We start from the raw sequence: 14817 nt of genomic DNA, 5'->3' as shown, positions 1-14817 counted from the left end.
CCTGCACCCAGAATGCCTTGCTTTAAGGTGGACCAGTCCTTGAAAGTTTTCTGAGGGTTTCTCTGGCACGCTTTGCTACACTCACATTGACCTTTCACAGCACTTTCCTTAATCCACGGTTACTGACATTGGAGGGACAGCTTGGTGCAGTGTCCTGATGGTGCCAAACTTTCCACTTTACAATAGTGACCTGATAGTGCATCAAGGGATATTCAAATACATTGAAATTTTCTTATAGCCTTCCCCTAATCTGTACCTTTGAGTAATGTTATCCTGGAATTCTTTTGGCAGCTCCTTCTTTGGAATATTTTGACCTTTGCTTCAGATTCACTTTATATAACAGAAACTGCTCAGTTCTTTATGCAGAAGTGTTTGAATCAGCTCAGCTACTGTTGTTGGACACAGATGGGCTCTATTTAACTTATTATGGGCCTTGTTAAGGCAATATTTTGAACCTGAGCTAATTTGGATTTGCTGTAGTAAAGGATGTGCAGATTTTGCAATCAAGAATTTGGGTTTTTAAAATTCTTACTTTCAGAATATTTCTATAATTATTCCTTCATTATGGAAGTGTCTAGTATATTGAGCAGACTGATGAAACAAACTCCTTCTTTAATGCATTTTGATGAACTTTTTCACATTCTGTTTCTAAAAAATACATAAGGGTATAAGGCACTGTATGTGCATGCTTTTAGGTGCACAATTTCAAAACAAACCATTTGCATGCATAAACCCACACTTTATGCATTTAAATAACTTTGAAAGCATTGAAAGCCATTTTGAATCCTCATGGACAGCTTGCAGAGAACCTGCAAGAAAACTTTCAAAGGGAAACATCCTGTGTAGTTTCCATTTGAAAATTTGGGCAGCATACACAGCAAGGCACTTTCATACCCATGTACTGTTCACCTGCAGAAATTATACCGGGTGATTTGAAAATGCAATCACTGCACATACTTTCTCTCTCCGTCCTATGCCCACTTCTTTATGTTGTGCCCACCACTTTATCTGCATACTGTGATGATACGGGAAGGGTGCTAATCGCTTTTTCAATACATGTTTATTTGCATAAAATCTTTTGAATGTTCCCCCACTATTAGGAGAAGGGAAGGAGTTTAGAATATTGCAGTATGCTTCTAGGGTTCATTAGTGAACTCTCTCTTGACTGCCTCCAGCCTTTCAAAATTGGACAATATGCTTGTTGATGTCTTACCAGTGATCGATACAGAGTCAATATCTCCAATTTTTCTGCTGATTATGCCTCCCCTATGCTGTCTAGCATCTCTCTGGTTTTGGCCACCAATTTGTCATAGTGTTTCACCACACGATCAGACCAAGGTTTACCTCCTGGTTGGTGTAGAACAGACCATATTGTGCACTGTTTCCTTGGATTTATGCATTCCAAATATGACTGCATGCACTCTACCAGTTCTCAAGCTTTATTTATGTATTTTATTTATTAAAAACCTATATTCCCCCACTATACAACTAGTGCCATTCTAAGCGGATTACATCTACATACACAGTTTTAAAAACAAGACAAATAACAAACAAAAATAACGGCATGATGTGGTTTCTAATCACGAATGCCGGTATAGAAAAACTCTAAATAAATAATAAATAAATAAGTAGTGCATGATAGGTTCAAAGTAAACTCAATTATAACTTAAAATAGTGATCAAGCCACTGAACTAAATGCTAAAGTGAAAAAAATAAGTCTTTATTTGTTTTCTGAAAGTTTTATAGTCTGACACCACAGATTTGGGAAGCAAATTCCCTAGGGAAGGCCGAACAACAGAAAATATTTCTCACTTTGTCTCCATCAGAGGGGTCCTCTGTGTTGCAGATGTTAGTGTCATCCACAAAAAGGCAACCTTTTCTTTCGAACTCCTCCACAATATCACTTACAAAAATAAGCCGAACTGATCTAGGACAGATCCTTGAAATACTCCTCTAATCATTTTTCTTTTCTCCAAGTGAATTCCATGTACCAGTATTCCCTGTCGTCTATCACTCAGCCTGTTTCTAATCTAGACCACCACCTTGAGCCTGCCACCAGACTGCTCAGTTTATGAGCTGCTTATGCAGGATATTAGCAATAACTTTGTTAAAATCCAAGTTAACCACATCTAGTACATGTCCTTGATATCATTTTCTTGTCATCCAATTAAAGAAATTGATGGGTTTGTTTGACATCATCTCCCTATGATAAAATGTTTCCTGCTGGATTCTAGTCACTTCACTAGTTTTTCCTTTTTCAGAGTTTTTGTTAATTTTCCCACTACTATAGTGAGACTAACCAGTTTCCAACTTCCTCTGTTACTACCTCTATGAAGAGAGTCAATATCCTTTTTTAAACCAGTGGGACCATATTCATAGAATTTCAACAGTTTAATTTTTAAATTAAAGTATTGAAAAGTCTTTAGAATGAGGCTAGATACAGCATTAAATGCATTTGCTTTTATTTCAGCTATTCAGGGCTTACAATGTGAATGTAGGGAGCATAATTTACTGAACGCTTTTCAGATGTTTGTTACCTTGTTTTGCTTCCTCGTTATCTTTGCATATGTGTGTTCAGGCCTAGTTGAAACTGTTTCTCAGTGTGTGCTTATCCTTCCAGAATCCAGATGTGGGTGATAACATTAAAGAGAGAGAGAGTTTTTGGAAAGAATTAGGCTAATGCAGAAATAAAGAAACTAAAGCATCAAAAATGTTTATGCTACTTAGGAGAAACTTTGAGAAAAGAAATCCTATATTGGCTAATCACTTATTGTCATGCTACTTTAGCTCCTGAGAGCCCTATGTAAAATACAAAACTGGGAATCTAGAAAAATGTAAATTTGCTTATTTGGATGTAAGCGAATAGAGATTGATGAGAAAGGGAAAAATAATATTGAATAGCTGTATAAAATTATCTGCTGGTTGTCCTAATACTGTGTGATTTAGTTTATTAATATTTTAAAAGTGAGTGTGATCACTTTGCTGATGTGCAAAAACAGTGAATATTGAAAATATTTTCTTCTAGCTACACTTCTTGTTGCTATAAATGAAATCCGAAAAAGTGCCCAGACCAGGGGAATATCATTTTATCAATACGGTATGTAGTCTTAAAGTCAAAGGCCTTTAAGCCTAGTGTGCATAAAAATGTTAATATTTGCATATTGTATTTCTCTTTAGAATAATTAAAACTGTTTGCTAATTTTACCTTATTGCTTTAGCATAATCAGAAATGAACAGACCTGTTATTTTAAGTCAAGGCCTCTAGTTTTCTGTAATTTTGTAAATGCCTGGTCAGAGGCAGGTATTAAGCTTCCTGCAGTAGAGAGAAGGGTACCAAATCCCACTGGGGTAGAGTGGGTGGGTCAGCTGGCAAGTCCTCATTCTGTCTTCAGCATGCCAAACCCTCCCTCACCTTAAAAAGAAGTCAGCCGGCAGCCCAAGAAGGATACGGTTGGTCGGTCTGGGTCGTGTAGGTCTTCTGTCTCCCATTCCCCTTGCTCTCACCTAATAATTGGGCCCTGCAGACCTCACACTCAGAACCCCAGCTAGAGAAGACCTTACCTCCTCTGACAGGGCTGTCAGCCTTGCTGAAGAAGGTAAGTTCTTCAGCTGGAATTCCAGGTGGGATTAGGAGAGGTTTCACTATGTAGGTGTTATGCAGGGCCCAATTTTTAAATTTTTTAGGTGAGAGAGAATGGACAAGGAGAAGGAGGATCTATGCCACCCAGACCGACTGACCCAACCCTATCCTGCCTAGCCAACCGGCCAACTTCTTTTTAAAGTGGGCTGGGCATGTTTGAGAGGAGAAGAAGAAATGAGGATTTACTGGCCCAGCCCACACAGGAGGGAGCTTCACTTGTTAGGATGTCAGGGAATTTTTCTTTGTAATATACAGTGCATGTATATATAGAGAGAAAGAGAGAAAGAGAGCTCAGATTGGCATGCAAAAGCACAGTCGGTCAAGAAAAACATGTTTTTTTTTTCATTTTAGTGTGCTTTTTTACTCCTGGTTTATTTGCATGTCATTAACTTCCTGCATCCTGTGGGGACCACATTTTTAACACGTGTATAAAATAAAAGCCACGCTAAAATCTAGCTACAATTTTAGCATGGGTTTTATTACATGGGCCCCATAGAAACTTGAGATAAAGCAGGACTTAACATGAAGAGTTTCCTTTATCTTTATATTTATGTGGCTTTTAACCATATAAATGTTGCTGTTTTGAAATCTCCTGTTTTGCCTGGATAAGTTTTATCCGTACCATGCAACCAAAATTTACCTGGACAAAAGTTGGCCGAGTCGGAGACATTACAGAGTGGGTTGCAATATTCAGCATTCCCCAAGCCCCAATCAAAGAAAAATTGTCCCCTGAGCCCCTCTTCCTTTCTGACAATTTAAAAACACTCTAAATTTGTTCTCTGCATGCTCTGATATCCTCTTCCATCTCTTCTGAATACCAGATTTAAAAAGGTGGAATATTGCCTCCTCACCACCCACACCCTGATCTTGCTCCCTCTTGAACATCTAATAAAAAATAAAATGAGGGAGGAGCAGTCCCCCTCTTCCCTCCCCCATTTTTTTAACAAATTATTGCTCTCCTAGTTTCTTCTAAAGTCATTTCAGGGGAACCAGTAGGAGGACTTGCTCTTCACTTATAACTAATAGTAAGGGATGGTAACTTAAACAGGCGCGCATTTGCTGGCTCACATCCAGAGACGTGTCCATTTTACAACATATGCACCTATATGCGCGCATGTTATAAAATAGCCTGGACGCGTGTATGATTTTAAGTGGACTTGCACATGTGCATGCAAATGCCGCTTCTACCCTGTAAGTGGGGGAATTTTATAAGGGACATGCACCGACACCATTAGCTATTTTTCCCAGTTAATTCCCAGTTCACCCAGGTAAAGGATAGGATTTCCAAACTCTCCTAATTTAATAGCCAACCTTCCCCCCTGTTGGCCTCGACCCTTAAAAGCCCACTGACTAGCCTACATTTTTTGTTTTATTACTTACACGCCATACATAGCAGTAATAAAGTGATGTGGCATGGGAGCCCAGCATGTGCCTGTGCGTGCAAGTATTTACATGTAACGCTCTTGGCCTTCCCCTGACATGCCCGTGCCCCTCTTAAACCACACTCACGCCCCGCCTCTTTTTGCAAGCTTTTTCCTTGTGTGCACAGCAGGAGATACGCACTTCCTCGGGCGGCTTTTAAAATCTGCTTGGCTCGCTCCGGCCCAACTTATGCACATATCTCCCACTTTTGGTGTGTGCAGGGCTTTTAAAATTCGCCTGTAAGGTTGCCAAACCGACAGGAAGAAAGAACAAGTCCTTCTGCTGGCTCCATTGAGGTAACAGTAGGGTCAAGGTGCAGGAGGGAGGTAGGAGGATTGGGACGTGTGAGTGGGGAACATTCTGCGTTTTTATATTGGGTGCTCGGGAGAGAGGGAGGAGGATAGGACCATATAGGGTGCACATTGGGAAGGGTTGGGGTTTGGAGATCCCTACCCTTTTTTTTTTTTTAAAGAGAACTTAGCCAGTTAGCAATTGTTTTCAGCACTAATCAACCAAGTTTGTGAAATCTAGCTGTCAAAATTTGACCTGCTAGATTTAGCCAGAAATTCAGCTGCACTTTTAATGCAGCTGAATATTCAGCTATAAATAACCAGATAAAGTTGCTGACTTATCTTTTTGCTAAATGGGTTTTTTGAAAATCTATCAGAGTATATAACTTTAAAGTTAAATGAATGTGGAAAGGACAAGTTTGGTTTTTTTTTTGTGGGGTTTTTTTTTAGATTTGCATTTGAGTTATAAGTTATCCCAGGACAAGCAGAATGATAGTCCTCACATATGGGTGACGTTACTGGACGGAGCCCTATCGCGGAAAACTTTGTCAGAGTTTCTAGAAACTTTTGACTGGCAAACTGAGCCCACTGAGCATGCCCAGCATGCCATGATCCCTCGAGCCACAGGGGTCTCCCTTCAGTCTACTTTTTTCCACGCTGCTTTTAGCTCGCGGTGAAGGAGCCCTGTGTGGTAGTTTTCACACACTATTTTTCTCATCGGAAAAAGTTTAAAAGTTTTTCAAAGTTATCCCCTTCATAGGGGTCTCTCTTTCTCCATTGTTCGGTGAGTTATACCATTTTTCCGGTCAATACCGTTGTCCCAATTTTTCTAGTCAGAAGGCCGTCGATGGCTGTCCGACCTTCAAAATGGCTACTGGGTTCAAAAAATGCCCTAATTGTCCTCGCACCATGTCCATTACAGACCCGCACGTCGAATGTGTTTTGTGCTTGGGCGAGGGGCCAAGCACAAAACACATTCGACCTGTCCGCAGTGTGCCGAGATGACAGCCAAAGGCAGATGGGCCCGTCTGGAGAAGATGGAGCATCTTTTCCATCTTCAATTGCTGCCATCAATGTCCACTTCAACACATTCGTCTCCGGCCGGAGCGGCAAAAAAGTTAGTACTTAAAACAAGACGTCGTCCTGATGAAAGTGGTGACCGATAATCTCAGACTCCTTCTCGGTCGTCCATAAAATCCACCTCTGTGCTCGAGAAAAAAGGCACCGAGCATCGGGAAAAAACATCGGCACCAACATCTGAGAGCTTACAACCCTTGAACTCGGAATGATGCCTGGAGTGCAATCGATACCCATGGAGCCGTCTCCGAAAAAACCTCGAACAGAGCCATCGATACCCTCAATGCCCATCACTCCCAGGTGTTCCCCACTGATATCGGTGCCGGGTATGGTGCCACCACAGGGATCTGTGGAGGAGCCAGTTACGCCTTCACTGCCACCTCCTATAGCTGCTCTGACCTCACCCGCTATAAGGGCGGAACTTGATGGTTTCACCTGACAGGCAGTTACAGAAGCTCTATGAGACATTCTACCCTCAGTGCCGATACCGGCACCAATAACATCACCGGTACCGATACCATCACCGGCACTGATGCCCATGCCAATGCTGGACCTAACAATATTTGCACCGATACTCGCCAAACTCAATGCCCTTATCGGTGCCATTCCGGTACAACCAGTGCCATTGGGATCGAAGACACTGGTCCCAGGGAAGAGGATGTCTCAAAGTTTACTGATGCCTGAGCCAATACCGGGGATATCACATCTGAGACCCCCTCCTTCTCCATTGATTCCATCAATACCACCAATGAAACCATTGATGCCTTTGATGCCACCGTTACACCCTCACTCCACTCCTCCACGACATCCTCCTTCGGACACCTGGGATGATGGACACACCGATACTTCATCGGAAGATATCTTATCGGATCCCTCACATCCGGAAGAGAAGAGAAAATCACCTCCAGAGGACCTCTCTTTTTCCAATTTTGTAAAAGAGATGGCAGATACCATCCCTTTCCAGTTGGTGGCAGAAGAGGACACGAGACAAAAAACCCTAGAGGTTTTACAATTTGTAGAACCTCCTAAGGAAGTTCTTGCAATACCGATGCATGAAGTGATCGTGGATCTCCAGCACAGACTATGGGAACATCCTTGTACCATACCACCAGTAAATAAGCGGACTGACGCCATGTACCTGGTTCAACACATTCCAGGTTATCAGAAACCTCAGCTTCCACACCAGTCTGTAGTGGTGGAGTTGGCTCAAAAGAAATCAAAGAGAATCCGCCCACACTCGTCAACGCCTCCTGGGAAGGAACAAAAATGTTTGGACACTCTTGGCCGAAAAATGTTTCAAGGATCCATGCTGGTTTCCAGAATTTCGTCATATCAGTTATATATGACTCAATACCAGCACAATTTGTGGAAGCAAATACAGGAATTGTCTGAATCACTTCCTCAACAATATCAGGATTCCTTTAATAATATCTTTTATAAGGGCCTAGAAGCTGGAAAACATGAGGTCTGTGCAGCCTGACAGTTTTGAAACATCGTTCAGAATGGCTGCAACAGGAATTAGTGCTCGCAGATGGGCCTGGCTGAAGGCTTCTGACCTCAGATCAGAAATTCAGGAAAAATTGGCAGATCTCCCTTGTACTGGGGACAATCTCTTCGGAGAGAAAGTACAGGATGCTGTAACACAGCTGAAAGAACATTCTGAGACTCTACGCCAACTCTCTTCTGTTCCATCAGAACCTCAATCTTCTGCACGACGAACAGCCAGAAAGGACACTAGAAAGCCCTATTACAGGCCACGGAGATACTATCCCCCAGCATCCCGTGGTAGGGTGTCAAGACCAGCTCAGAGGGGCAAGCTAGACAATTTTCTCAGTGGAAGGGAGTAAGCAGTGGAGTGCCTCAGGGATCTGTATTGGGACCCTTACTTTTCAATATATTTATAAATGACCTGTAAAGAAATACAACAAGTGAGATAATCAAATTTGCAGATGATACAAAATTGTTCAGAGTAGTTAAATCACAAGCAGATTGTGATAAATTGCAGGAAGACCTTGTGAGACTGGAAAATTGGGCATCGAAATGGCAGATGAAATTTAATGTGGATAAGTGCAAGGTGATGCATATAGGGAAAAGTAACCTATGCTATAGTTACACAATGTTAGGTTCCATATTAGGTGCTACCATCCAAGAAAGAGATCTAGGCATAATAGTGGATAACACATTGAAATTGTCAGTTCAGTGTGCTGCGGCAGTCAAAAAAGCTAACAATGTTGGGAATTATTAGAAATGGAATGGTGAATAAAACGGAAAATGTCATAATGCCTCTGTATCGCTCCATGGTGAGACCGCACCTTGAATACTGTGTACAATTCTGGTCGCCACATCTCAAAAAAGATATAATTGTGATGGAGAAGGTACAAAGAAGGGCGACCCAAATGATAAGGGGAATGGAACAGCTCCCCTATGAGGAAAGACTAAAGAGGTTAGAACTTTTCAGCTTGGAGAAGAGACGGCTGAGGGGAGATATGATAGAGGTGTTTAAAATCAAGAGAGGTCTAGAACGGGTAGATGTGAATCGGTTATTTACTCTTTCAGATAATAGAAAGACTAGAGGGCACTCCATGAAGTTAGCATGTGGCACATTTAAAACTAATCGGAGAAAGTTCTTTATCACTCAACACACAATTAAACTCTGGAATTTGTTGCCAGAGGATGTGGTTAGTGCAGTTAGTATAGCTGTGTTTAAAAAAGGATTGGATAAGTTCTTGGAGGAGAAGTCCATTACCTGCTATTAATTGAGTTGACATAGCAAATAGCCACTGCTATTACTAGCAACAGTAGCATGGAATAGACTTAGTTTTTGGGTTCTTGTCTGGTTCTTATGGCCTGGATTGGCCACTGTTGGAAACAGGATGCTGGGCTTGATGGACCCTTGGTCTGACCCAGTATTGCATGTTCTTATGTTCTTAAGAGCACCTAGGCCCCGACCTCCTCCTCAGACAGGCCCTGCATTGGGATTTTGAAAACCTGCCAGAGGACATCAGCCACTCCATCAACCCGACCCCAAACCTACCAGTGGGAGGTCGGATCTCCTTTTTTCGTCCCAATTGGTCGCATATCACTACAGATCAATGTGTACTCTCCATCATATCTCAAGGTTACCATCTGGAGTTTCTCAAAGTACCAAACGACTCTCCACCAAACTCGCTTTGGGTACCCCAAGATCATTCCTCACTTCTGCAAACAGAATTGTCCACCCTCCTGAGAGCCAGGGCCATGGAATTAGTTCCCCGACCTCAGCAGGGCAGAGGATTCTACTCCCGCTATTTCCTCATTCCAAAGAAAACAGGAGGCCTACGTCCTATCTTAGACCTTTGAAAACGCAACAAATTTCTACGAAAAGAAAAGTTCAGGATGTTATCCTTAGGCACTGTGCTTCCTTTACTTCAAAGAGGAGATTGGCTCTGACCTCTGGATCTTCAAGATGCTTACGCTCACATTCCAATTTTTCCCCCTCATCGCAAGTTCCTGCGTTTCCTGGTGGGTCATCAATATTTTCAATACCGAGTGCTGCCATTCGGACTTGCCTCAGCACCCAGAGTATTCACAAAGTGCCTAGCAGTGGCAGCGGCCCATCTACGCAAGAAAAGCATACATGTATTCCCTTATCTCGATGACTGGCTCAGCAAAAGCCAATCAAGACAAGGAGCTCTCAACTCGCTCAAGCTTACAATCAATCTGCTCCACACTCGTTGGGATTTCTAATCAACTACCAAAACTCCCACCTCATACTATCTCAACTACTACAATTCATCGAAGCAGAGTTAAACACCACAATTTCAAGTGTCTTCCTCCCAGAAGATCACGCAGAGACACTTTCCACATTAGCGAACTCACTTCTCACAAAAAAAAAGGCGACAGCCCATCAGTTTCTAACTCTGTTGGGCCACATGGCTTCCACAGTCTATGTTACTCCTATGGTCAGATTAGCCATGAGAATAACACAATGGACATTAAGATCACAGTGGATCCAAGCCATTCAACCACTATCATCTCCAATTCAAATAACCCACCAGTTATGTTCATCTCTCCTCTGGTGGGCGAACACAAACAACTTGCGAACAGGCCTACCTTTCCAGCAACCAGTTCCACAAGTAACCTTAACTATAGATTCATCCACCTTGGGTTGGGGAGAACACGTAGACAATCTACAGACTCGAGGTACTTGGTCAAAACTCGAAGCAACATTTCAAATCAATTTCCTAAGCTTCGAGCTATACATTATGCTCTACATGCATTCAAGGACTGTCTTTCACACAAGACATAAGAACATAAGAAATTGCCATGCTGGGTCAGACCAAACCCAGCATCCTGTTTCCAACAGAGGACAAACAAAGCCACAAGAACCTGGGAATTACCCAAACACTAAGAAGATCCCATGCTACTGATGCAATTAATAGCAGTAGCCATTCCCTAAGTAAACTTGATTAATAGCCGTTAATGGACTTCTCCTCCAATAACTTAGCCAAACCTTTTTTGAACCCAGCTACACTAACTGCACTAACCACATCCTCTGGCAACAAATTCCAGAGCTTTATTGTGTGCTGAGTGAAAAAGAATTTTCTCCGATTAGTCTTAAATGTGCTACTTGCTAACTTCATGGAATGCCCCCTTGTCCTATTTTCTGAAAGTGTAAACAGATTCATATCTACTCGTTCAAGACCTCTCATGATTTTAAAGACCTCTATCCCCTCAGCCGTCTCTTCTCCAAGCTGAACAACCCTAACCGCTTCAGCCTTTCTTCGTAGGGGAGTTGTTCCATCCCCTTTATCATTTTGGCTGTACTTCTCTTTACCTTCTCCATCGCAACTATATCTTTTTTGAGATGCGGCGACCAGAATTGTACACAGTATTCAAGGTGCGGTCTCACCATGGAGCGATATAGAGGCATTATTACATTTTCCATTTTATTAACCATTCCCTTCCTAATAATTCCTAACATTCTGTTTGCTTTTTTGAGTGCTGCAGCACACTGCGCCAACAATTTTAAAGCATTATCTACTATGATGCCTAGATCTTTTTCCTGGGTGGTAGCTCCTAATATGGAACCTAACATCGTGTAACTACAGCAACGGTTATTTTTCCCTATATGCAACACCTTGCACTTGTCCACATTAAATTTCATCTGCAATTTGGATGCCCAATCTTCCAGTCTTGCAAGGTCCTCCTGTAATGTATCACAGTCCGCTTGTGTTTTAACTACTCTGAATAATTTTGTATCATCCGCAAATTTAATAACCTCACTCGTCGTATTACTTTCCAAATCATTTATATATATATTGAAAAGCACCGGTCCAAGTACAGATCCCTGAGGCACTCCACTGTTTACCCTTTTTCACTGAGAAAATTGACCATTTATTCCTACTCTCTGTTTCCTGTTTTTTAACCAGTTTGTAATCCACGAAAGGACATAGCCTCCTATCCCATGACTTTTTAGTTTTCATAGAAGCCTCTCATGAGGGACTTTGTCAAACGCCTTCTGAAAATCCAAATACACTGCATCTACCGGTTTACCTTTATCCACATGTTTATTAACCCCTTCAAAAAAAATGAAGCAGATTTGTTAGGCAAGACTTGCCTTGGGTAAATCCATGTTGATTGATTTCCATTAAACCATGTCTTTCTGTATGGTCTATGATTTTGATCTTGAGAATAGTTTCCACTATTTTTCCCAGCACTGAAGTCAGGCTAACTGTTCTGTAGTTACCCGGATCGCCCCTGGAGCCTTTTTTAAATATTGGGGTTACATTGTTCACCCTCCAGTCTTCAGGTACAATGGATGATTTTAATGAAAGGTTACAAATTGTCCGTTTTGATATAGACAGACAACACAGTTGCCATGTGGTACCTGAACAAACAAGGGGGTACAGGTTCTTATCTCCTTTTCCAAGAAGCAGCACAGATTTGGGACTGGGCCCTGACATACTCCATGTTTCTACGGGCCACTTATCTAGCAGGCATTCACAACGTAGTTGCAGATCGCCTCAGTCGTCAATTCCATCCCCACGATTGGTCCCTGGATTCTTTAGTATCGAACAGGATATTCAAACGCCGGGGTCAGCAAACAATAGATCTCTTTGCATCTCACCTAAATTACAAAGTGGACAGATTCTGCTCCCTATACAAGCAGACAAACAAATTAGCCAGGGTCGCCTTTGCTCGCCCCTGGAATTCAGGCCTTTTATACGTGTATCCCCCGATACCTCTGATAACCAAGACTCTAGTAAAGCTACAGCAAGACAATGGGTCAATGATACTCATAGCCCCATATTGTCTTCAGCAACTATGGTTTCCCATACTTCTCGACCTTTCCATCAGGGAACCAATTCACCTGGGCACTGCTCCCACTCTCATAACTCAGGATTAGGGCAGGTTGCGCCACCCCAACCTTCAATCCCTATCTCTAACAGCCTGGATGTTGAAAGCTTGATACTTCAACCCCTCAATCTTTCAACTAATGTCTCTCAAGTGCTTGTAGCTTCACAAAAACGTTCCACACGAAAATTCTATCATTGCAAGTAGAAAAGATTCACCACGTGATGCATGCAGAAACGTATTGACCCCTCTTCCTGCCCCACGTCATCTTTATTGGATTATCTCTGGCACCTTTCAGACTCTGGCCTCCAGACTATGTCTACATCTGAGTGCTATCTCAGCTTACCACAAAGGAGTAGGGGATGTCCTGATATCAGCACAACCCCTTGTTAGTAGGTTCATGAAAGGTTTAATTCAGCTTAAACCTCCTTTACGGCCACCAGTCACAGAATGGGACCTTAATGTAGTACTAACGAGGCTCATGCATTCTCCTTTTGAACCCATTGATTCCTGCGAGTTTAAATTTCTTACATGGAAAGTTCTTTTCCTAGTAGCTATTACCTCGGCTAGAAGGGTTAGTGAGTTACAAGCACTTGTCACTTACTCATCTTATACATGGTTCCTACATGACCGAGTGGTCCTACGTACTCACCCAAAATTCCTTCCCAAAGTGGTTACGGAATTCCACTTAAATCAGTCTATAGTCTTGCCCACATTCTTCCCAAGACCTCACTCTCACCAGGGCGAGAGGGTTTTGCACACCTTAGACTGTAAGCATGCACTTGCATGTTACCTAGACTGAACTGCAGTCCATAGGAAATCCACCCAGTTTTTTGTTTCTTTTGATAAAAACAAACAGGGTACAGCAGTGGGCAAACAAATGCTCTCCAACTGGATAGCAGATTGTATAGAGTTTTGCTATGAAAAAGCAGGCCTTCCTCTCCAGGGACGAGTAAAGGTGCATTCAGTAAGAGCAATGTCAACTTCAGTAGCACACTATCGTTCAGTGCCAATCCTAGACAAATGTAAAGCAGCAACATGGAGTTCTCTTCACACCTTTGCAGCTCATTACTGTTTGGACAAGGAAGGACAACAATTTCAAGATTCAGCCTACGGACAATCTGTCTTAAAGAACTTATTCCCAGTATAATCCAAACTCCTTCTGCATCCAACCTGCTGTGATTTCAGGCTGCCTCAATTTCCCAACAGTACACCAGTTGTTGTGCCTGTTGCGCAAGTTGTATGCTGTTGGTTCATTCCAGATGTGACTCAGCCTGTAGCTTGCTGATCACCCATATGTGAGGACTATCATCCTGCTTGTCCTGGGATAAAGCAAAATTGCTTACCTGTAATAGGTGTTATCCCAGGACAGCAGGATGTAGTCCTTACAAAACCCACCCGCCACCCCATGGAGTTGGGGCTGGATCGTTTTATTTTATTTTTGCTAAAGCTTATTGCTACAAATGAGACTGAAGAGAGACCCCTGTGGCTCGAGGGATCATGGCATGCTGGGCATGCTCAATGGGCTCAGTGTGCCAGTCAAAAGTTTCTAGAAGCTTTGACAGAAAGCTTTCCGTGATAGGGCTCCGTCCAGTGACGTCACCCATATGTGAGGACTACATTCTGCTGTCTTGGGATAACACCTATTACAGATAAGCAATTTTGCTTTACATGACCTTCTCTCCCTATCAAAACAACGATAGTAATCAAAGAAAATCCAATGAGAGACAATGATAAGGTTACCTCTAGAAATATAAGTATTTAAAAAATATATATTTTTCTTCTATATTTAATAATTTGTCTTCATTTAAGTGACAGCATATCAGCATGTATTTCATTGTAGGCATATCAGATCAGCAACAAAACTTAAAAATTGTGGCCACAGAATTCTGTACACCTAGTTGTAGAAACCACCCTGAAGCTGCCCCTTAAAACAAGGGTACCAGCTTATAGTTTTCCTTTTTACACAGGCAGCTAGTAAAGGAAGGTATTCAATAGATCTTTCAATCAAAACTTACTGCCCTGTCTATATGGAATCAGAACAAAACGGAA

The 14817-nt window shown here is 42.1% G+C and overlaps 1 protein-coding gene across 1 annotated transcript in view; it reads left to right on the top strand.

Annotated features, from left to right (window-relative positions):
• The window catches only part of SLC30A9 (solute carrier family 30 member 9), a 220582-nt gene that overhangs the window by 169977 nt on the left and 35788 nt on the right, over positions 1-14817 (top strand). The window contains exon 13 of the mRNA XM_029588688.1: positions 3026-3097. Coding sequence (XP_029444548.1) covers positions 3026-3097 — 72 coding nt within the window. The remainder of the gene's footprint in view (positions 1-3025; positions 3098-14817) is intronic.

This window comes from Rhinatrema bivittatum, chromosome 1 (genome assembly GCF_901001135.1).
Source record: "Rhinatrema bivittatum chromosome 1, aRhiBiv1.1, whole genome shotgun sequence".
Taxonomy (NCBI): Eukaryota; Metazoa; Chordata; class Amphibia; order Gymnophiona; family Rhinatrematidae; genus Rhinatrema; species Rhinatrema bivittatum.
The sequence above is the reverse complement of the archived record's forward strand: the minus strand, read 5'-3'. Positions and strand labels throughout refer to the sequence as shown.